Source organism: Phyllobates terribilis, unplaced genomic scaffold, assembly GCF_046119375.1.
Source record: "Phyllobates terribilis strain yellow unplaced genomic scaffold, ASM4611937v1 Scaffold_150__1_contigs__length_4496277, whole genome shotgun sequence".
Classification (NCBI taxonomy): Eukaryota; Metazoa; Chordata; class Amphibia; order Anura; family Dendrobatidae; genus Phyllobates; species Phyllobates terribilis.
The window spans coordinates 2,764,412-2,788,247 of NW_027362910.1; the positions used below are offsets into that span (position 1 = coordinate 2,764,412).

Sequence of the window (23,836 nt, forward strand, 5' to 3'; positions counted from 1 at the left end):
GCAAGTGTGCAGTTTTAGTGCTAGGCAGTCGCTCCTCCAGTGAGAGTGGATGAGAGTGATTGTTCATCAGTATTCCTCACCTGTGTTACCTCCTTCTAACAAAAGGGGGCCGGCTGCGTCCTGGTGTGCATTTTTCTTGAAATCTTGGCTGGTAAGTACCATTGCCTTTTGCTATTTTTTATATAAAGTTATATACTTTTTCAATTTATTTTTTTTAATAAACATCTCCTCAAATACCCCCATGAATAGATTTGCGTAGGTTGGTGCGACCTTTGAACCCATCGCAGTGCCTCGTGTCTGATGGTAATGTTCACCTTCAAATGTAAAATAATTAATTTTTTGAAATAAAGGCTAGCCCTGTGTAGATGAATTATTTTTGTCTACTGGACAATCTGACATCCGTCAATTTTTTTTTTTGAAACATGTCAATCCGATATTATGATATATTAGAATATAAAGATGATACATCTAATGTGAGAAAAGCATAATTCGGTTCCCATTGTATCACTTGTAGAAGTGGAGTTAGATGTGTAGAATCTTTTAGATAGCTAGGTAATTTTGACACATGATCCTGCATTATTTTGTCAATATATTCTGACAGATTGCTAGTCAGAGATCCAATGCCTGATACTATAGGTCTCCCAGGGGGACTGGGAAGACTCTTATGGATTTTTGGAAGATGATAAAAGAAGGGAGTAGTGGGATTTTTGATTGAGAAACTTTTTTTCTTTTAGATTTAATATATTTTCCTCCATTGCTCTGTTGATCAAACTATTATATATTACTATCACTTTAGGTAAAGAGTCTGAAGGAATTTTCCGATAGTATTATACTTCTGATATTATTCTGCATACTTCTTTGCAATAATCTGTGCAGTTTTGTATTACTATACCCCCTTTATCAGCAGCTCTAATGACTAAGTTGTCATTATTACATAAGGATTGTAGGGCTTTCTTCTCAGATATTGAAAGATTATTTTTATTTTTTTGTGTTGGACCTCCTTTAATTGTAAGTTCTTTTAATTTATCAAGAACTATATCATGGAAGGTGCTAATGTGATGTCCCTTACTCTCTATTGGATAACAATTGGATTTTGTTTTTACATTCACATGAAATTGGAAAACAGTTTGTGATAAAGAAAGAACAGGCTGTTCTCGCACTTTTATTGTAAAATGTCTTCTCAGTGTAATTTTCCTCCTAAATACCTAAAGATTTAAAAAAAAGATCAAAGTCTTTGGGTTTGTTTGTGGGACAAAAGGAAAGTTCTTTTGATAATATTAATTTCTCATCATTTGATAAAAGGTAGTCGACAGATTAAAACATTTGTGGGTATTATTGTTTGGGGCTTGGGGTAGGTTTATTTTCCCTCTTTTCTTTTTTTTTTCTTCTTCCTCCTCACGTTCTTCTAGTAGTTTTTTTTCTTTTCCCTGGTTTGCGGGAGAAGTATTGGCTAATTGCCCTTTCTTGGGAGATATAGCCCGGGGTAAAAAAGATACCAGACCTTTAGTACCAGTTGTGGTATTTTCCACTATAAGGCTATGTGCCCACGATGCAGAAATGCTCAGGATTTTTTTCCTGAGCGTTTCTGCATCTCCCTGGCAGAAAAAAATGCATGCGGATTGTACATGTGGATTGTGCATGTGGATTGTACATGCGGATTGTACATGCGGATTGCACATGCGGATTGTACATGCGGATTGTGCATGTGGATTGTACATGCGGATTGTACATGCGTTTTCCTGCCAGGGACATGCGGATGTGAAGCGTTCTTCACTTGCATTTCCGCTTGCGGGTTGACAAGCGCTTTCCAAGCGATCAGCATCACTTGGAAAGTGCTTGTCAACTTGGTCACACTATATAAATCCATGCAAACAGCATGGATTTATATACTGTGACCCGAGAGAATGTCAAAAAATAAAAAAATAAATCTATACTTACCCTCCGATGGCCCGCGCTGGCTTGCTTCACCGTCCCGGCTGCGGTACACTGAAGGACCTGCCGACGTCAGCGTTGCATGACCCGTCACATGACTCTGACGTCAGCGCAGGTCCTTCATTCCATCGCGAACTGCTGCCAAGCAAGGAGGAGCGCACCGCGGGCCGCCAGAAGGTAAGTATATATATTATTATTTTTCATTTTATTCTTTTTTTTACAGTTTTCAATGGTACCCACGTCCGGAGGAGAGTCTCCTCTTCTCTAGACCTGGGTACCATCCACACATTAGAACGCATGGAATGCGCATCTACTTATGCAGTGATGCGTAATCCATGCGGTCTAATGCAAGTCAATGGCGGCAAAAACGCAGCATTTCTGCAAAATAATTGGTAGTGCTGCGTTTTTTTCCGCAATGATAATCCGCAGCGGAAATTTTCACAGCATGTGCACAGCACATGCGGATTATCATTGGGGAACATGGCAGGCCTTCTACCATGCATTTTTTAAGCGTTTTTGCTGCTGCGGAAACGCTTAAAAAACGCATTGTGGGCACACAGCCTAATAGTGTGACGATACAGAGTAAAATCTTAATAAGCCAGATTAGATTTGTTAAGTCAAGAGAATACACTATTGTGTTTACAGTACATTATTGTGTTTAAATTGTCTTGTACATGTTTGTGTATTTCTAAAGGTCAGATTAGTATTTGTCTAACCCTGATTGGGGTCTCCTCTTGGAAACAATGCTGTTTGCTAATATGCTAATTGTACTAAAAGCCAGCTTTTTACAACAGCCCAGTGATACCAACTATGTAAATAGATTAGCTCAATAATAACTGAGACCTGCACCATTACCTCTTACCTGTGCCTGATGACCTCACACAGAGATTAATATAAACAGGGATGTCTGTAGTCAGAAGCAAAGAGAAGCAGAAGGGACATGTGTTTTTTGTAGCAGTGAGTCTTGGGACAGAGAATCAAGGAACATCAGAAAGACTTTAGAAGGAGAATGAGAGACATCCTTCAGGACAATAGATGGATTGCATGGCATTATCCAAAGAGACACAGATTTGTATTCTACATGATTCTGGCCTAAGTGTACTGGCCCTGACTGAAAAGATTTGGATCTGCTCCATTAACCATTAGAGACCATGGATACTTTTGGGGAGTCTGGGAGAGGACGAAGAAGTCACTTGGTCCCATGGATATGTTGTTTTGGGGTTGCTAAGAGGGACCCACCGGTCGCTTAGAGCCCATGGAAACTCTCGGAGAGGCCAGGGTGGGACCCTTGGGTCTCCTGGTCCTGTATCTCGATGGACTGCTAGCTTTCTATGCTTGCCGCTACCTCCTCTCTGTGGTGACCCACCAGAAGCGGGGGGGGGGGCAACTGGTTGAGGTAGTCGGCCCTGGAAGTCTCCAAAGTGGGAGCTGTTCAATCCCAAGCGGGCGGAGAAGGAAGGGTGAGACTGTGTAATGTTGTACCATCTTGGGTATATGCTGGGACTGTTCTGTGTGTTTATTGTCCACTTTGTGGTTCAATAAAGTATTGCCACGCTGTTTTACCATCACCCTGTGTTGTCTGAGTAGCGTTACACCCACGGAAGACCCCGGGTCTTCACAAATAGTATTGCTTGTTATTTTAGTAGAGGAAACAATGTCTGATGTAGTGTCATATATCGAGAGGTACAGTAGTGGAGTAGAAATGGGATCTGAGAATTTGATTAGAGCAAGAGATTCAATTTCCTTAGGTGGAATTAGACTTTTATTTAGTTTATTGCCACTAGTTGTCTCCGTTTTTCATTTTTACTTAGACAAGCTCTTTTCCTTTCTTCATTGATTCTATTTATATGTAGTCTAATGTTGTCTAGATGTTTTTTTGCATTAAAAACCAAAATGAAGGTAGAGGTTTTCCATTCAGAAGATGGAAGTAGTATATTTGAATTTTGTATAGGAGGAGTGTTTGTCAAATTTCTGCTCTTGCTCACTGTACTTTTTGTAGATTTAACTGTTGCAATTGATAAAGGTTCAATTCTTTGTGGTAGGACTATCTCAATTATTTTGTTATTTGTTATCTTCGGTTCAATCTTATTTTCATTTTTTTCAATATTTTTTTTTGTTTGTATCAATACATTCATTAGCCTTGTCCTTTAGTTGTATATGTAGAGAATTTTTAGATTTTTGCTCTATCACTCGGGGCACACTTTGTGTTTCTTTCTTTTTTATAATACGATAATCATCCCGGTCTCTTTGCCCACGGAAGACCCCGGGTCTTCACAGTCCTTAGCTAAAGATAGAACTTTTTCAGTTGCAGTTTCACACAATTGTGTTCTCTTTTTAGGGAAACATGTTAACATAATGTGCATACAATTATTTAAATTAGGGTCCCATTCAAGTGTAAACGTATTGTCATTAGGAAATGGAGAGGTATGTACCAACCTGAGGCCCCTCAGACATATTTTTTCATCCATACAGTTAAAAACCGGGCATCCAGACCAAAATGAAGTTCCTCTTTTAATGCATCTTTGAAGTGATAAAAAGTGTTTCTTAAAACATTTGTGTCCTCCTCACTAAATGAGTTTGTAGAACTGTCCATGTCCATAATGAATCCACCTGTTTGTCCAATAGTTTCTAACATGAGCCGTTCCCTTGATGATAGTCGATTGTAAAAATATTCCATGATGTAGATATATAGATAATTCCCTCTGCTGCCGGGCTCTCATTTGACAATTGCCAGACCGGGAGACGGTTCCAAGGTATTGCTGCTGTATCCAAGAAAAAACACAAAGAGGAAAGTAGCGCAAATAGGGTCTTATCCAACAAACATTTAAGAGTATTTGTATCAGATTGTGCTAACCTGATCCATATTCTTTTCTTTGGTGTTTTAAGTTTGATGTTCAGTTGCTGCGGATCCATAGGTTTGTCAAAATTGATGAATATCAGGATCTGGAGAAATTTGTGGATACTTCCCGTGCTGCTGGTTTATTGAAGACGTCAATTCAGAAAGGTTTATTAAATATAATAATTGAATATGGAACATGCAGATCTCTCAGATGTTTTTTGATATCAATGAATCTGGCTCTTTGTCTCTGCACTTCTATAGAATAATCTGGAAAGATCAAGATTTTGGATCCATTGATTGTTACATCTGGGTGATCCCTTACCTGTCGCAGGATAATATCTCTGTCCCGGTAAAACTTTAGCCAGCACAGGTCTTTGTGGAAGCCCAGGAGGAAGAGGATGGGTAGGCATCCTATGAGCTTGTTCTACAGCTTATAGGGGGTTAAGGTTTCAAGCCTGATTATTAATTTCAGCCAGTTTTCAAAGAATTCAGTAGGAAAGGAGCCTTCTATTTTTCCAGGCACACCAATAAGTGGTATATCATTGAGCCTTGACCTATTTTCAAGATCATCTGTTTCTGCCAGCAGTGCTGATATTTGCTGTGCTGCAAGCCAGCTCTCATTGCTTGTATCGGCTATCTGATCATCAATGGTGCTGACTCTGACTTCCACTGCCCCTGCTCTATTTTCTGCAGTTTGTGTCATATACCTGCTATCTCATCTTTAACCCCTTAAAGACCCTGGGATTTTCTGTTTTTGCATTTTCGTTTTTTGCTCTCCTTGTTCCCAGAGCCATAGCGTTTTTATTTTTTGGTCAATATGGCCGTGTGAGGGCTTATTTTCCAAGTGCGGTGAAATTGCAAAAAAATTGCAATACCACAGATGTTTTTTGTTTTTTTTTACCACGTTCACTGAATGCTAAAACTGACATGCCATCATTCTTATTCTCCAGCTCATTACGAGTTTGTAGATACCAAACATGTATAGGTTCTTTTTTATTTAAGTGGTGAAAAAAAATCCAAAGTTTGGTAAAAAAAAAAAAAAATGGCACCATTTTCCGAGACCCGTAGCATCTCCATTTTTAGGAATCTGGGGCCCCATTTTGGGGTAGATCTGATGTTTTGATCGCCCCTTATTGCATTTTATTGCAATGTTGCAGCAACCAAAAAACGTAATTCTGGCATTTAGAATTTTTTTCTTGTTACGCCGTTTACTGTTCGGATTAATTCTTTTTTTTATATTGATAGATCGGGCAATTCTGAACGCGGCGATACCAAATATGTGTATGTGGGTTGTTTTTTTTTATTATTTTATTTTGAATGGGGCGAAAGGGGGGTGATTTAAACGTTTATATTTTTTAAATTTTTTTAAAAACATTTTTTTTACACTTTTTGCTTCCTTTTATAGTCTCCATAAGAGACTAGAAGCAGCAACTGTCCGATCGCCTCTGCTACATAGAGGTGATGAACAGATCACCTTTATGTAGCAGAAATGCTCCTGTGCTATGACTGCCAACCACTAGCTGGCGCTCATAGCGATCATTACATGACAACCACTGGGGTCTGCTGCAGACCCAGGGTTGTCATGCCCACCTATCAGTGACCCGCAATCACATGACGGGTTACCGATGGACGGGGTAAGTGACGTGCTTCCAGTGCGGCGCTGTTAAATGCCGCTGTCATAGATTGACAGTGGCATTTAACTGGTTAACAGCTGCGGTTGGATCATGATTCCACCCGCGGCTGTTGTGGGCACACGTCAGCTGTAATACTCAGCAGACATGTGCTCGGTTTAGTCCGGGCTCACCGCCAGAGCCCTCACTGAACCAGGGGTGATAGCCTGGGGCGTACTAATACACCCCAGGCTTTAAAGGGGTTAAGACCACCAAAATGTACATTCAAAGCAGAAAGAGAATTTACAATGTACCACTGCAATGAAAACGTCTTTTAAAGTAGGTTCCTCAGGTACCTGTATGTCCTATTGGTGCAGATTAGGCAGTGGGGCAGTAAGTATTGTGCCACATGTAATTTTGTAGTCTTTTTGCCCCCTTCAACGCGGCTGCCTCTCCCATCTCCTGCTCACCCAACTCCTCCACTCTGGAGCCCATGCACAGGTGCAAGGTAGCTGTTATAAGATGGCCACTGTCACCTGCTGAGACCTGCCTTTCTGTGTAGGCAAACTGTTCCAGCCTCGCCACCACTTCCCTCCTGCTAATCTTCCCTGCTCAATCTGTCTCCAGTGTGATGACTGTGGTGTCATCTTGGAGCTGAGAGCCTGCTTCTCCCACAGTCTCTGTGGCTTTTCCTGGTCATTTTTTCCCCTGGAGCAAAGCACCTCCACACTCAGAAAGTTATCTGGTAGATGTATGACAATTTTCAGGATGGTCATCAGGTCCAATATCGGATAAATAGCTAGATGCTCAGCAGGAGCTCCTACATGTGCTTGTTCACACATGTCGTTACGGTTGTTGCCCTCTTATTTGGTCTCCAGGGTGGATACACTGGACACCAACTTACTGTGTGAGTGGGGTAGTCGCGCAAGAGAATATTGCTACAATAAAAGGGACTGGCCATCTTCTTCGTTTGTTGCAGGGCAAGGAAAAGGCTGTATGGTTTACATTTTCATTTGTGGTAACTAACTTTTTGGGAAACTCAAGAGCAGAGTTGGTGTTATTTCTCCTCAAAACATATAAGGATCTTGGCAGTAACATGTCCTTAACGATTAATTTCTTACATTCTAGACTTTCTTCCATCAAACTGCGGAGTAGTGAGATGAAGATGGTGATGATGTAACCAAGATATTGAAGCTATGGAGAAAATATATCAAGGAAAATGGAATCCATAAATGCTTGCAGATTACTGTTGCATAATTTTAAGAGATGATCCAATGCAGCAATACAAGAAACAAGCAAAAAACAGTTGTCACTGAACGAGGACCAAGTTTTGTAGTGCAATTTCTGTAACTGTTTATAATTTGCAATAGTGTTTAGACAGGTTTTAGTTATTTGAATTGTTGCTAAGTTTTCTCTAAATAAATATCAGAAAATTGTCATAACAAAATATTCTGCATCTGTATATTTACAAAAAGAATAATGTCTCAAGGTACTGAAACTTTTATCATTAATTATATGTAGCAGTAAAAGGAAAACTCATTGTCCAATTTGAATTCAGGAGGTCAAACTCATTAAGAAATGGTTCAGTTCATAAAAGAACCTAACGACTTTTAAAAATATGTAAAACAGTGTTACATGATCTGAAAGGTCCTTGAGCTAGTCGGGTGGAAGGTTCTTCAGCTGCCCAGTCAGGACGTGCAGCCTCTGTACAGGTCCCGGTACCTTCTTCTCCTGCTCTGCACCAATCAGTTAGATAAGTGCAGAGCTGGAGGAGAGAGCAGTTCTCTCACTGATCAGTAAGGACACTGTCTCATTGTTCTCGGTCACATGAAGCTACCCCCAGTCTATAGGACACACTCACTTATTAGCAATATTTTTTCTTGCTAAAAGTGTGTCTTTTCAAGTAAAACATTTTCCAAATTAGGATATAAAAAAGGCTTCTCCCCTGTGTGACTTCTCTGATGTCTAACAGCAGCTGATTTCTGGTTAAAACATTTACCACATTCTGAACAGGAAAAAGGCTTCTCCCCTGTGTGACTTCTCTGATGTCTAACAACAGCTGATTTCTGTTTAAAACATTTCCCACATTCTGAACAGGAAAAAGGCTGCTCCCCTGTGTGACTTCTCTGATGAATAACAAGACCTTATTTCTGGTTAAAACATTTCCCACATTCTGAACAGGAAAAAGGTTTCTCCCCGGTGTGAATTCTCTTATGTCTAACAACATCTGATTTCTGGTTAAAACATTTCCCACATTCTGAAGAGGAAAAAGGCTTCTCCCCTGTGTGAGTTCTCTGGTGACTAAGAAGATTTGATTTCTTGTTAAAACATTTACCACATTCTGAACAGGAAAAAGGCATCTTCCCTGTGTGAGTTCTCTGGTGACTAAGAAGATTTGATTTCTTGTTAAAACATTTCCCACATTCTGAACAGGAAAAAGGCTTCTCCCCTGTATGAGTTCTCTTATGTGTAACAAGATTCAATTTCTGGTTAAAACATTTCCCACATTCTGAACAGTAAAAAGGCTTCTCCCCTGTTTGAATTCTCTGATGTGTAACAAGATGTGATTTCTGGTTAAAACATTTCCCACATTCTGAACAAGAAAAAGGCTTCTCACCTGTGTGAGTTCTCTGGTGCTTAACAAGATCTGATTTCTTGTTAAAACATTTCATACACTTGGAACAAGAAAATCTATTCTTTGCTGTGTGAATTCTTTGATGTTTAAGAAAAAAGTTTTTGAGGGGAAAACTATTTCCATACTCTGAACATGAAAATGGCTTCTTAGCTTTAGGAGCAGTTAGTTTTTTAATGCTTATTTTGTGACTTTGATTTTTTTTAGTAGTCGGTAATGAATCAGAAGACAGGACCTGTTTCAAAGGATCAGATGACACATCTTTGCTGTGAAGGGATGATGGTATATCTGGAGTAATGGCATTTCCTTCAATTGTATCCTGTGGGATCTCAAGCTCATCTGATTTGAAAATTGAAGATGTCAGCTGTCCCTCTGATCTCCTGGTACAGTCATCTAAGTAAAAAAAAATATTATATTTGAATAAAATATTCTTGAAATTTATATTTTTGAATATTTCTACATAAACTGTTGGTACAAATGGCAAGTTATGTAAAAATATTGAATTATTCACCTAGACAATGACAGTTCACAGTCTAAACTGTGAATGAACAAACAGCGGTGCTCAACTGTTTATTCATTCTGCCTCCCAAATATGAAATATGCGAAAATGATGCCAATAAAAATTTCTAGTCCTCTCACAAAAACACAAGCTCCCACTCAGGTCCATCATCTGTCAATGGAAAAACAGAGGTTTCCACATCATTAGTGGCTCAAAGGCTCTTGAAAAGCAACATGGCTTCAAGAAACCAATCCAGCAAAATCCGCTCTTCCAAAATCAAATATACTTCCTACTTAACTCAAATGTAAAGCACTACACCCTACTAAAGCTCATGCATAATGCCGGAAGCTGCCAGATACAGCCTTGCTCTCTGCTGGTTAAGTTCTCTCTGTGCAGCTCCCGTGTTGTGTATTTTCTTCTTAGTTTCTTCTTGTGATCCCAGCCTGTTTACTGACTCCTATTGTGTCTTCAGATTTTGTATTTTCTCTGCCCTCCTGGTTCTGATCCGGCCACCTGACTAGACTTCTTGTCATCTCACAAAACAGCAGGCTACACTGTAGCCAAAGCCTAGGGGTCTTTGTGCAAGTACAGATCCATGTAGAGGGGTTAAAGGGTGATGGGCAAAACTTTGACTATAGATAATAACACATCTAATGAAAAAAAAAAAAAAAGAGTAACTAGTGGTGAAACCTTTCTGGGGTAAATAGAGTATGTTTCTTGGTAGCTCCTGGCATTTTGAACTATAGTAAGGGCCAATATTTTCTATCAGATGAGTTTCAAGAAGAAATATACATTTAATGAGAACTTTTTATAATAGTGCAGAGCTGAGGTGTCTTAAATTTAGATCTTGGGCATTTGGAAGAGACAATGGAGACCTTTTTTTTTAAAGACTACCAGGGAGTTACAAACTCACATAAGTGAGGCAGGCCTATCCGACCATAATCAAACTACCATGGAGAATGAACCTGTAAAAAAAAGACAGAATTAAAAAAAAACAAAAACACGTTACTGTTAGAACCTTGCTGTTAGGTTTTTTTTCCTTTGCTGGTCACATGACCTTGTTGACCTATTTAATCCTGCTCCGCCCTTCTGGCTTTGCTGGACTTCATTGTATATCTACTTTCTAGCTAGCCTGTGCTCTGTATCTAGCTCTGTTAGTTTGCTTGGTCTACGGACCTCTATGTTCTATCTATTTTGTTTGTTCGTCTGTCTGCTACTATTTCTGTTAGGAGGTGTCCCATATTCCTCCCAGTCCTTAGTACTTGTAGGGATTCCCTCCCCACATCTATAGGTCTCCGTACAGACTAGATTAGGACTTTAGCAGGTCTGATCGCAGGATCAGATTCCCTGTTACATCGTAGGGATTCAGCTGAGTCCTATAGTAGGGACAGATCTCCTCTCTTTCCTTAGCTTTGGTAGCAGAACATAACAGTAAGTCCAGCCTGCAAATTCTCTAAGGAAAGGTTTTTTTTTTTTTTTTTTGTTCCATCATGGTGTCGGTTCAGGATTTGGCTAAACACCTGCAGGGACTCTCTCTGGAAGTGGCCGAGCTCCGTCAGCACGTGAGTAACTGTCCTGGAGCATATTTCTTGGAGCCTAAGGTATGTTTGCCGGATTTATTTTTTGGTGAACATCGAGAATTTTTTTCATTTAAAAATGCTTGCTTATTGTATTTTCGTTTGAGACCCAAGTCCTCTGGGGATGAATCCCAGCGCGTAGGGTTCATAATGTCACTTTTGCGCAAAGAGCCTCAGGAGTGGGCCTTTTCTTTGCAACCTAGTGATACATGCTTCAGATCAGTGGATAGTTTTTTTTCTGCTTTGGGGCTATTATATGATGATCCTGACCGTGTGGCATCAGCTGAGACTGAGTTGAGACGTTTAAAACAAGGATCAGGTAATGTGGAAAAATATTGTACTCATTTTCGTCGTTGGTCCACTCAAACAGGGTGGAACGATTCTGCTCTGAAAAGTCTATTTCTTGCTGGGCTCAGTGAAAGGGTTAAAGACCTGCTAATTGCTTATCCTACACCTGAGGATTTGCAACAGGCTATGCAATTAGCTATACGGGTGGATAGAAGACTGCGTGCTAGGGTTAATGAGAGCAAATCCTCTGCTATGTCAGTTTCTGGTTATGAGAATGTGTGTACTAACAGTGGTGAACCGATGGAGATTGGATCAGTGGCACCTCGCTCTCAAGAAAAAGACCGTCGTTTTTCGGAAGGCTTGTGTTTCTATTGCGGAAAATCTGGTCATTTGATTAAAGGCTGTGAGCTTCGTATGAAGAAAGAAAAAAAAATGGTCAGTCACGCCCGTATTGCCTGTTTAAATTCCAAGGGTATATTTTTAGCTGCTTCCACGATTGCTCAGGAAAAATTAATGGAATTTCGGGTGTTTGTTGATTGCGGGTCTACACTGAATGTAATTGATGGGGGATTCGTGGAAAAACTCAATTTAAAACCTGAACCTTTATCATCCCCCATTGCTGTGGTTTCTGTGGATGGCTCCCCTTTGAAGAATATTACTCTCAAGGTCAGTGAATTTCCTCTCACTATTAATGGTGTTCACCATGAGAAATTGGATTTGGTAGTGTTGAATAACTTGCCTTCTCCAGTAATATTGGGTTTGCCCTGGTTAAAATTTCACAATCCTGTACTGGATTGGTCTACCAGTGAAATTAAATCCTGGAGCCATAAATGTTATGACAAGTGTTGTAACGGGCGTATTGCAGCTTTGGATAGGGGAGAATTGCCTGTTCCTATTCAGGATTTTTGGAGAGTTTTTTCTGAGAAAGAATCGCAGGTTTTGCCTCCCCATAGAGACTATGATTGTTCTATTGAATTTGTCCCTGGAGCGATTCTTCCTAAAAGTTGTTTATTTAACCTTACTATTCCTGAGAGGAAGGCTTTGGAGGAATACATACAGACAAGTTTGGCCGCCGGTCACATTAGGCCCTCTAAGTCTCCTGTGGCGGTTGGATTTTTTTTTGTAAAAAAAAAGGACGGCGGTTTACGCCCTTCTCTGGATTTTCGTGAGATTAACAAAATTACGGTACGCAATCCTTACCCACTGCCATTGATTCCTGATCTGTTTAACCAGTTATTGGGGGCCAAGTGGTTCTCTAAAATTGACCTTAAGGGGGCATACAATCTGTTGCGCATGAAGGAGGGTGATGAATGGAAGACTGCTTTTAACACTCCTGTGGGTCATTTTGAGAATCTGGTTATGCCTTTTGGTCTTACTAATGCTCCTGCATTTTTTCAGAATCTGATTAATGACATCCTTAGACCTTTGATCGGTAAAAATGTGGTTGTGTATTTGGATGACATTTTGATTTATTCGCCAGATCTGGAGTCTCATTGGCGGAGCGTGCGTGAGGTATTACAGTTATTAATGGACAATTCGCTTTTTGCTAAACTGGAGAAATGTGAGTTCGCTGTACAGAGAATTAGTTTTTTGGGCTACATTATCTCCAGCAAAGGTTTTGAGATGGATCCGGTTAAGGTTCAGGCTGTGCAGGAATGGCCTAGGCCTATTGGTTTGAAATCGATACAGAGGTTTTTGGGTTTCGCCAATTACTATAGAAAATTCATAAAAAATTTTTCTAGTATTGTCAAACCTCTGACTGATCTCACCAGGAAAGGTGCTGATGCGGTTCAGTGGTCTTCTGAGGCCATTGAAGCTTTTGTGTATCTCAAGGAGAGGTTCACCTCTGCTCCCATCCTTATGCAGCCTGATGTTACTAGGCCGTTTTTGGTTGAGGTTGATGCTTCCTCTGTGGGGGTTGGCGCAGTATTGTCTCAGGATAACGGGGATGGATTACATCCCTGTGCCTTTTTTTCAAAAAAATTTTCGGAGACTGAATTGAATTACGATATTGGTAATCGGGAATTATTGGCTATTAAACTCGCATTTGAACACTGGCGCCACTTCTTGGAAGGTGCGGAATTTCCCGTTCAGGTTCTTACGGATCATAAAAATCTGATATATCTTGATGCTGCCAAGCGCCTGAATGCCCGTCAGGCTAGGTGGGCACTGTTTTTCTCGCGGTTTAATTTCTCCGTTACTTACATCCCTGGTACTAAGAATGTTAAGGCGGATGCCTTGTCTCGCAGTTTTTCTCCCATAGTCGGTGCTGAGAAAGAGGAAAACATTTTACAAGAAGGTGTTGTGATAGCTGCTTTAGACTCCGTTTTGGAAGATGAGATTCTTAAAGCTCAGGAGAATGCCCCATCTAACACTCCTCATGGGAGGTTGTTTGTGCCTGGGACCTTTAGGAGAGATTTGTTTGTTGAGTGTCACGAATCTCGGTTGGCAGGTCATCCCGGAATCTCTGAGACCAAGAGACTGGTGGGTCGCAGTTTTTGGTGGCCTGGATGGCAGAAGGAAGTCATTAAGTGGGTGCGCCAATGTACTATATGTGCTAGATCTAAGTCCTCACATACTCCTGCTGCGGGGTTACTTTGTCCTTTGGAGGTCCCCAGTGCTCCTTGGACACATTTGGCTATGGACTTTATAACTGACCTTCCCCCCTCTGAGGGTTTTACTGTCATCTGGGTGGTCGTGGACCGTTTTAGCAAGATGTGTCACTTGGTTCCCTTCGTCAAACTGCCCTGCGCTAAAACTCTCGCTAAGGCCTTTGTCAAGGAAATTGTCAGACTTCATGGCGTTCCTACTGACATTGTTTCTGATAGGGGTCCTCAGTTCGTGGCTCGTTTTTGGCGTGCCTTTTGTGACAGGTTGGGAATTCATTTGTCGTTTTCGTCCGGATATCATCCTGAATCTAATGGCCAGACAGAAAGGAAAAACCAGGATGTTGAGCAGTTCTTGCGTTGTTTTGTGGCAGACAATCAAGAGGGGTGGTCTGAGTTTCTGCCACTTGCCGAATTTGCTCTGAACAATCATACATCTTCTTCTGCTGGTTGTTCGCCTTTTTTTTGTTGTTCTGGGAGACATCCGTCGTTTGGGTCGTTCTCCAAGTTGGGATCTGCCGTGCCTGAGGAGGAGAATTTTTCCGGTGATTTGGAAAGAGTTTGGACGGATGTGCGTGGTAATCTTCAGGAGGCCAACAGAAAATCTAAAGACTACTTTGATAGGAAACGACAGGAGGTTTTGTTCGCTGTTGGTGACATGGTTTGGTTGTCCTCTAGGAATCTGCGGTTGAGGATTCCTTCTAAGAAATTGGGTCCCAAGTTTGTAGGGCCCTTTAAGGTGCTTCAGGTTGTCAACCAATCTGCTGTTAGGTTGGAGGTTCCTACCTCCTGGAGAATTAATCCGGTCTTTCATGTCTCTCTGTTAAAAAAAGCTGTTGTGTCGGATGGTGACGCCTCTGCCTCTGTTCCTCCGGTGGTGGAGGACGGGGAATATGAAATTTCTCGCATCCTTGACTCTAGACGGTATAGAGGTAGTTTGCAGTATCTTGTGGCCTGGAAAGGTTTCGGACCCGAGGATAACTCTTGGGTGAGGTCAGATGATGTTTCCGCGTCCAGACTTATCAGAGCGTTTCACAGGAGATTTCCTGATAAGCCTGGTCCTAGGGGATCCGGAGGATCCTCTTAGAAGGGGGGGTACTGTTAGAACCTTGCTGTTAGGTTTTTTTTCCTTTGCTGGTCACATGACCTTGTTGACCTATTTAATCCTGCTCCGCCCTTCTGGCTTTGCTGGACTTCATTGTATATCTACTTTCTAGCTAGCCTGTGCTCTGTATCTAGCTCTGTTAGTTTGCTTGGTCTACGGACCTCTATGTTCTATCTATTTTGTTTGTTCGTCTGTCTGCTACTATTTCTGTTAGGAGGTGTCCCATATTCCTCCCAGTCCTTAGTACTTGTAGGGATTCCCTCCCCACATCTATAGGTCTCCGTACAGACTAGATTAGGACTTTAGCAGGTCTGATCGCAGGATCAGGTTCCCTGTTACATCGTAGGGATTCAGCTGAGTCCTATAGTAGGGACAGATCTCCTCTCTTTCCTTAGCTTTGGTAGCAGAACATAACAGTTACATCCCCAACAAGAACGTATGTTTAGGGGGGAAAACTCCAACACTAAACCAGAGTTGCACTTATTTATGGTGGACCATTGGAGCTACTATGAGTCCTGACCAGAAGAGTAGAGAAAGTATTAGTGCTCCCCATTTCAGGATAGATTGTATCTGAATTCTTTAGGATCGATAATATAATTTATGACGTGGAGTGAATCCATGAAACCAGGGCTCAACTCATGCTAAATTATCTCCTACAGGCATGAATAAATGTATATTACAGCCATCAGCCATGCACAGTTTAGAGATATATTATGGTACAGGTGTAATGTTTTTTGTATACTTCATCGCGATTCTATTTGAAGTTATTTGGTTTAAAATTAAATTGAAAAGTCAGGATAAAGGGAAACTCTGTTGTTATTGTACAGAAATTCACACTTGGCCCTCACTGCATGTTTAAAGTTGTCAATCGCAAAAGCAAGGTTTGGTTACAAAGACTGGACCTGGTCTTGTAGGGACCATATGAGCACATTCAGCGGCACAGAAGGGAGAGAAGGTAGATTCATCCAATAAGATATCAGGATTCTAGGAAGCCAACAGCATCATTACACTCCGCTTTCTCTCACAGGCACATCATAATATATATCTTCAAGTGATTTTCTAACTTGTTAGCACTTTCTACATATGCTGTCATTTGGATTGGTAATTTACAGATCTGGGCAGATAAGAGTCAGGATCTTCTCATTTCAGTTGGTAGGTGGATCTTCCAGGTTGTAAGTTCTATAGAAAAGGGGTTTCAATGCCCAAAGTCATTTGAACAGTTTTTGGTGGAGGACAATGTATTGGTCTAGATGCAAAATGGTGATCACACGATTGTGATATGGCCTGACTACATGACCGGTAAATGAGCCTGTGACTGAGAAGAATCTGTGACTTCTCTGCATTTAGTGGTTACTACTCACCTGGACTGCTATCTGTAGGGATCTCCTCTTTACACCGCTCATCACCCCTCACATATGTTTCTGTAGTATTAATATGGGTCAGATCTTCACCCTGAAACAAATATTGTACAAGTCACAGACAGATGGAGAAGTCACACCTATGATCAGCTCTAATCCACCGTTCGCATTACACAAGTATAAACCATATAATACTGGTGGATAAACCAAGAACGAACACAAGACCTTCACAGCCGTATACACATCATAGGGGAGATCTCATGAAACCTTCTCTCCATCTACCTGATGATCCTGAGGAATATTGGGATCTTCTTGTTTACAGTCCTGTTGTAAAAGAGGACGTGGACATCTCTCTGGTGTTGTCCTCTTACTGGATAGATCTGGAGAAAACACATACAGGGACTGAATTCATTCTTTAAATATGGATAATTATAGGCCGTGTGTATTCAGTCCTGTCTATTACCTGGTGATGTGAGGGGCTGGGGAACCTCCATCATGATGTCATTGTACAGATCTTTGTGTCCTTTTAAATACTCCCACTCCTCCATGGAGAAATAGACGGTGACGTCCTGACACCTTATAGGAACCTGACACATACAATGATAGAGTTATCCCTCCGATCCCTTCATAGCTTGACTGTAAAATGTCCCAGCATTCCTAGCAGTGTCACCTCTCCAGTCAGCAGCTCAATCATCTTGTAGGTGAGATCTAGGATCTTCTGGTCATTGATGTCCTCATGCATCAGGGGGTGAGGTGAAAGCTCCGTGATTGGGCTCAGGGTTCTTTCCCATCCCTCAGACAAAAAGTCCTGACAGCGCTCACTAGAGGTCTTCTTCACTACTATGTAATCCTGGTTATAGAGAGACACATTAATACATCTCACTATAGACATTTCCAGAGTCCTCACCTCTCCAGTTCTGTCCATCTGTTATTCCTATAGATAAGAATGATGTAATGTGACATCATCAGAATCTCTCACCTCTCCAGTAAACCAGAAGAGGATCTCTAGGGTGAGGTGTAATATCTGCTCCGCCATTTTGTCTCTGTCCATATTCATCTTTGATGGGTAAATCAGGAAAATTCTCTTACATAGAAGATATTCACTGAGAGGATCCGATATTGTAGAGACCTGAATGAGAAGTTGAACTGATGTAACGTCATAAATATCCTGTGTAATAATACAATTACTGGAGATAATAAGGGAAACATTTGAGGAGATTTATGTTTTACAGTATCTAGTTTTCTTCTTTACATCTACTAATAAAACCTATATATTTTAGGCCACAGACAACAAGCAGTTTCTTCCACAGAATCTGCAGGTGAATACCTTTCTCATAGACTCATCTTCCTTATTTTTAATTCTTATCTAATTTACCGACACTGGAATCGGCATTAGCGATACTGCAGGAGATATTCATTACACGTGACATGAGAAATAACTACTTCATGTTGAGGACGAAATCTTCATCTTCAACTACGGCTCTATAAACGTATTTGGCCAGAGTCGGCCACTGACTACATCACTATATGTTTCCCGTCTTCACCAGACTGTCAACTTCTATAACGTTAGATCTCAGGTCTGATTGACACACAAAAGTTTGAGGCATTTATAAAAGCTTGTTTGGAAGAACACCAAGATAGGAGTTATTTGATACCAAAGTCTCCATGTACAGTGTTTTATGGGGTTTATTTCTGGCCTTAGGATTTCCTATATGACAAGAAAAACTCCATAAAAAAGCAGATATTAAAATCAGAAATAGCAGGAATGATCCGGCGTATGAGGCTATAAACTTGAGTAAAACATAGCTTTTATTGAGCCATTAAAATATGTTGCTAGCACCATAATAAGTCTTAGTGCACAGAAGGATCACAGCTGTCTCGACCTGCGTGTTTCGACGTGCAGACTTAATCATGGTCTGTTTGAACTGTGGACTAGTGAGTAGTGTTGAGCGAGCACTAAAATGCTCGGGTGCTCGAAGCTCGGGCCGAGCTCGCCGTGATACTCGGGTGCTCGACCCGAGCAACGAGCCCAATGTTAGTCTATGGGAGACCCGAGCATTTTTGCGGCGGCACCCCCGGCAGTCTTTTAAAAGCCTGACAAGTGCCCAAAACGATAGTGACAGTGCTCAAATTACATGGGGACAGCATGCGGATCGCCCCAGGAAGCATTTCTGACCCCCAGGTCACTGCTATCAACAACATGGTCAGAGGTATTAAGCCACTTTTAAGGGCTCACAATAAAATGTTCAAAAACGAAACTGAAACTGCTTTCCTGTGAAATATGTTAAGGAAGTTCCTTTCCAGAGTAAAGACTTGTGTATAAGGTAAAATAAATAACCCCAAAAAAATACTCCTCCACACCTTGGGCTATGTTGACAAGTAGCATTTTTTATGTGTTTTTGCACTTTTGTATTGCTTTCAACCGTTACAAATGCATTCACAGGGAAATGTCATTTTAACATTTTACAACCTCATATGGCCATGTGCTATGTGACACATGCATACAGTGCTGAAAAGACATGGGAACAGCATGGGGAAGACCCCTGGAAGCATCTCTGAAACCCAGGTCACTGCCTAAAAGTGTGCCCATCAGAAGTCATCCTTGCCGCATCAGAAGATGCAGACTTGCAACTATCCCCGTGCAAGTCCTTGTCCCAGGGCAGTGTTCAATTGTACCTCCCCCATTCCTTGCAATGCAAGCGCAAATATGCAGCCAACCACCCACCCACCCGCAGGCTGAAATACTATGCTGCTAGCTTGCACTTGAAATGGGGCCTTTTAGTTTGAAGGAGGCCGAGGCTGGTCACTACCTCATGGTTGCTTCGGCAGCGAGGTATCCATACTCAGTTCCCAGCCGCCCGGCGGCCGGGTGTCCATGCTCGATCCCCAGCCACCCCTATTTCTCCTGTCACCTTCCCACACACTTTTCTTACCCTTGCCTGCTTTAGGGCAGCATTGGACGAGCCCACCAGAGAACCAGCATGATGATGATGATAGAAGTTAGCATCTGCTTTGTTTTCTTGGAATGCAAGCGTAAGTGTGCAGCCTGCCACCCACCCACCCCCAGGCTGTTATACCATACTGCTTGCTTGCACTTGAAATGGGGCCTTTTAGTTTGGAGGAGGTCGAAGCTGGCCACTACCTCATGGCTGCTTCGGCAACGAGGTATCCATACTCAGTCCCCAGCCGCCCCTATTTGTCCCGGTGTGCCTTATACATAAGATTAAGCGCGCATACCAAAACATTACCTGTGCCCTCCCCAGGGCATTTAGTGGGAAGGACAGCCTATTCCGCTGTAGTGTGTGCATGCCAAACCCCTGTTCATGGTACATGCGAAGATGCCTCCCACCCTTCACCTGTCGTTGCAGACTTGCAACTATCCCCGTTCAAGTCCTTGTCCCAGGACAGTGTTCAATTGTACCTCTCCCATTCCTTGCAATGCAAGCGCAAGTATGCAGCCTGCCACCCACCCACCCCCATACTGCATGCTTGCACTTGAAATTAGGCCTTTTAGGCATGTGGAGGCGGAATCTGGCCACCAAGTCATGGCTGCGTTGGCGGCCTGGTATCCATACTCAGTCTCCAGCCGCCCGGCGGCCGGATGTCCACACTCAGTCCCCAGCCACCAGGGGGGGCCCGGGTGTCCATACTCGGTCCCCAGCCGCCCCTCGTCCGGGTGTCCACACACGGTCCCCAGCCGCCTGGGGGCAGCCGGGTGTCCATAAAAGGTCCCCAGCCGCCCCTATTTCTCCTGTCAACTTCCCCCCACACACTTTTCTTAGCCTGGCCTGCTATAGGGCAGCATTGGATGAGCCCACCAGAGAACCAGACTCCTCCGGTGGGCCCTGGCTTCTCCATCAGGGGAGTTGAGAGTGCCATGGTGAGAAGCATGATGATGATGATAGAAGTTAGCATCTGCTTTGTTTTCTTGGAATGCAAGCGCATGTATGTAGTAGCGGCTAGGCCTGAGGTGGTCAGCGTTTTGGCGCATATCCTACCTCCTCCGAGGATTGCTAGATGTTTTCCTGCTACTATCCCAGTTCTATGACTCCCGTTAAAACAAAGCTTCAGGTGATAAATGATGGATGAGGTGGTGGCAAAGGAGAAAGAGCAGGAGGAACAGGGACCATTCACATCAATATCAGGCCAGTCAACCACATATGTCTTGTAGGATATGTTTCTGTAACAAAAGGAGCGGTTCGGCTACACAGTTATAGGGCATACAGTGAGTGCAATGCCTACCAAAAATTTCGAGGCACTCAAATGCCCCTTGGAAATGACATGGAGGTCAGAGGGCCTTAACTAAACTGTTTTTTCCATTTATAGCAACTGGGTCTCCTGTACACTGTTGGCCTAAGCAATGAATGGAAGGCTTTCCAAAAATTATGAGGAACTGCAATGCCCCTTGAAACAGACGTGGATTACAGCATACTAAAAACCTTCTACCCATTATTGGGGAGTGGGTCTCCCTTAGTTTTCGCCTTTGCATTGAAAAGCAAAAGCTGACTAAAATTAGGAGGAAATGCAATGCCCGTTGGAAGAGTCGTGGAGGTTAGAGGTAATTAAAAACAACATTTCAATGCCCTTTGGAAGAGCTGTGGAGTTCAGAGTGGCTTAAGAAGATGCTTTTAATGCCCATTTGAAGAGACATGGAGGTCACAGTAGCTTAACAAGATGGTTTTAATGCCCCTCGGAAGAGATGTGGAGGTCACAGTAGCCTAACAAGACGGTTTTAATGCCCCTCGGAAGAGACGTGGAGGTCACAGTAGCTTAACAAAATGGTTTTAATGCCCCTTGGAAAAGTGGTGGAGGTCACAGTAGCTTAACAAGATGGTTTTAATGCCCCTTGGAAAAGTGGTGGAGGTCGCAGTAGCTTAAAAAGACGGTTTTAATGCCCCTCGAAAGAGACGTGGAGGTCACAGTAGCTTAACAAGACGGTTTTAATGCCCCTCGGAAAAGTGGTGGAGGTCGCAGTAGCTTAACAAGACGGTTTTAATGCCCCTTACAAGAGCCATACAGTACAGCATCTTAAAAACATTATTCCCATTATTGGGGAGTGGGTCTCCCATAGTCTTTGCTTAAGCCTTCCAAGCAAAAGCTGCCAAAAATTAGGACGGACGAACTTGCAATGCCCCTTACAAGAGCCATGCAGTACAGCATATTACAAACATTATTCCCATTATTGGGGAGTGGGTCCCCCATAGTCTTTGCTCATGCCTTCCAAGCAAAAGCTGCCAAAAATTAGGAGGAAATGCAATGCCCGTTCGAAGAGTCGTGGAGGTTAGAGGTAATTGAAAACAACATTTCAATGCCCCTTGGAAGAGCCGTGGAGTTCAGAGTGGTTTAACAAGGCGCTTTTAATGCCCCTCAGAAGAGACGTGGAGGTCCCAGTAGCTTAACAAGACGGTTTTAATGCCCCTTGGAAAAGTAGTGGAGGTCACAGTAGCTTAACAAGACGGTTTTAATGCCCCTCGGAAGAGACGTGGAGGTCACAGTAGCTTAATAAGACGGTTTTAATGCCCCTCGAAAAAGTGGTGGAGGTCACAGTAGCTTAACAAGACGGTTTTAATGCCCCTTACAAGAGCCATACAGTACAGCATCTCGAGAATATTATTCCCATTATTGGGGAGTGGGTCTCCCACAGTCTTTGCTTATGCCTTCCAAGCAAAAGAAGACAAAAATGAAGACGGAGGAATTTTCACTAATGGCAACACAGACCACGGTCACCCTGGTGGTATAGTGGTGGTGGAGGCTGAGGATAAGGAGAAGAACATAAAACAGCCGAAATGAGGAAGCGTATACCCATGTGTGGGTATGAAGCGGTGCATGTGAATACACCTCCCGAAATAACACAGTGGATTTGACTTTATGTTACTCTGCTGTCATTTGGTGGTGATGAGAAGTCTGGCCCAATCCAGCCCTTGTTCATTTTGATAAGGGTCAGCTTGTCAGCATTATCAGTTGACAGGCGAGTTCACTTATCAGTTATAATTCCCCCAGAGGCACTAAAAACACGCTCCGATAACACACTAGCGGCAGGGCAGGCCAGGACCTCCAAGCTATACAGAGCGAGTTCATTCCAAGTGTCCTGCTTGGATACCCAATAATTAAAAGGCACAGATGAATCACAGGGGACGCTGGTACGGTCGGCAAGGTACTCCCTCACCATCTTTTGAAACTTTCCACTCCTTGTGAGAGTACCCCGCGCCTCAGGGTCTGTCCGAAGGGAGGGTCTGAGAAAACTGTTCCAGAACATTGACAGTGTTCCCCTGCCTCTGCTGGATTGGAGTTGCCTCTCTCTCGCTTGTACGCCTTGGTTGGGCAACGAACTGTGACCTCTGCCGCTAGCGTGTTCAGATGGGAATTTTTTTAACAGTTCTGCAGCAGGGGCCTTCTGGTACTACCCCATTTTTATAGACCTCTCCACCTCAGGAATAAGAGAGTGAAAGTTCGACCGATATGGCTTCTTGATCCATCCCATCACACTCTGGCTGCAATGCCTTCTCTTTAATTCTCTGCAGAGAGCGTTGCACAAGACAGACAAGTGGAATGCTGACGCTAATGATGGCGTCATCGCCACTCACCATCTTGGTGGACTCCTCAAAGTTTGTCAAGATGGTACATAAGTCAGACATCCAGGTCCACTCCTGAGGTCTTATGTGTGGAGTCTGACCTGAATATCGACGGCCTTGTTGCAGCTGGTACTCCACAACTGCTCTCTTCTGCTCACAAATCCTTTGCAACATGTGGAGGGTAGAGTTCCAACGTGTGGGGACATCACACACCAGTCGGTGCGACGGAAGCTGCAAACGCTGCTGCAACACAGCAAGGGCGGCGGAAGCTGTAGCCGACTTGCGAAAATGAGCTGACAGGCGGCGTACTTTGATGAGCAGATCTGGCAACTCGGGGTACGATTTAAGAAACCGCTGAACCACGAGGTTGAGCACATGAGCCAGGCATGGTACGTGTGTGATCTCGCCTCGCCTCAGAGCCGCCACCAGGTTACGGCCATTGTCACACACGAGCATGCCTGGATGTAGGTTCAGCGGTGTCAGCCACAGATCTGCCTGCTCTTTCACAGCTGTCCACAACTCACAAGCAGTGTGAGGTTTCTCACCTAAGCTTATGAGTTTCAGCACAGCCTGTTGCCGCTTGGCGGAGGCAGTACTGCAGTGCTTCCAGCTTGTAACTGATGTGGTGATATCTGAGATGGAGGCTGAACATGAGGAGGAGGAGGAGGATGATGCGCAGGAGCTGTACACTGTGGGGGCAACTCTGACTGACATAGGGCCCGCAATCCTCGGTGTAGGGAGGATGTGTTCTGTCCCAAGGTCCGACTGGGTCCCGGCTTCCACTATGTTTACCCAGTGTGCCGTCAGGGAGATGTACC

At 43.0% G+C, this 23,836-nt stretch overlaps 1 protein-coding gene across 1 annotated transcript in view; it reads right to left on the reverse strand.

Moving 5' to 3' along the window:
- Window positions 1–7,609: 7,609 nt before the first annotated feature.
- Window positions 7,610–23,836, reverse strand: part of LOC141206937 (uncharacterized) — a 31,015-nt gene continuing 14,788 nt past the window's right edge. Inside the window, exons 2-7 of the mRNA XM_073664305.1 lie at window positions 17,426–17,575; window positions 17,117–17,296; window positions 16,910–17,033; window positions 16,729–16,826; window positions 16,450–16,540; window positions 7,610–9,406 (exon numbers count right to left, since the gene is read on the reverse strand). Coding sequence (XP_073520406.1) covers window positions 8,526–9,406; window positions 16,450–16,540; window positions 16,729–16,826; window positions 16,910–17,033; window positions 17,117–17,296; window positions 17,426–17,503 — 1,452 coding nt within the window. The 5' untranslated portion in view covers window positions 17,504–17,575 and the 3' untranslated portion in view covers window positions 7,610–8,525. The remainder of the gene's footprint in view (window positions 9,407–16,449; window positions 16,541–16,728; window positions 16,827–16,909; window positions 17,034–17,116; window positions 17,297–17,425; window positions 17,576–23,836) is intronic.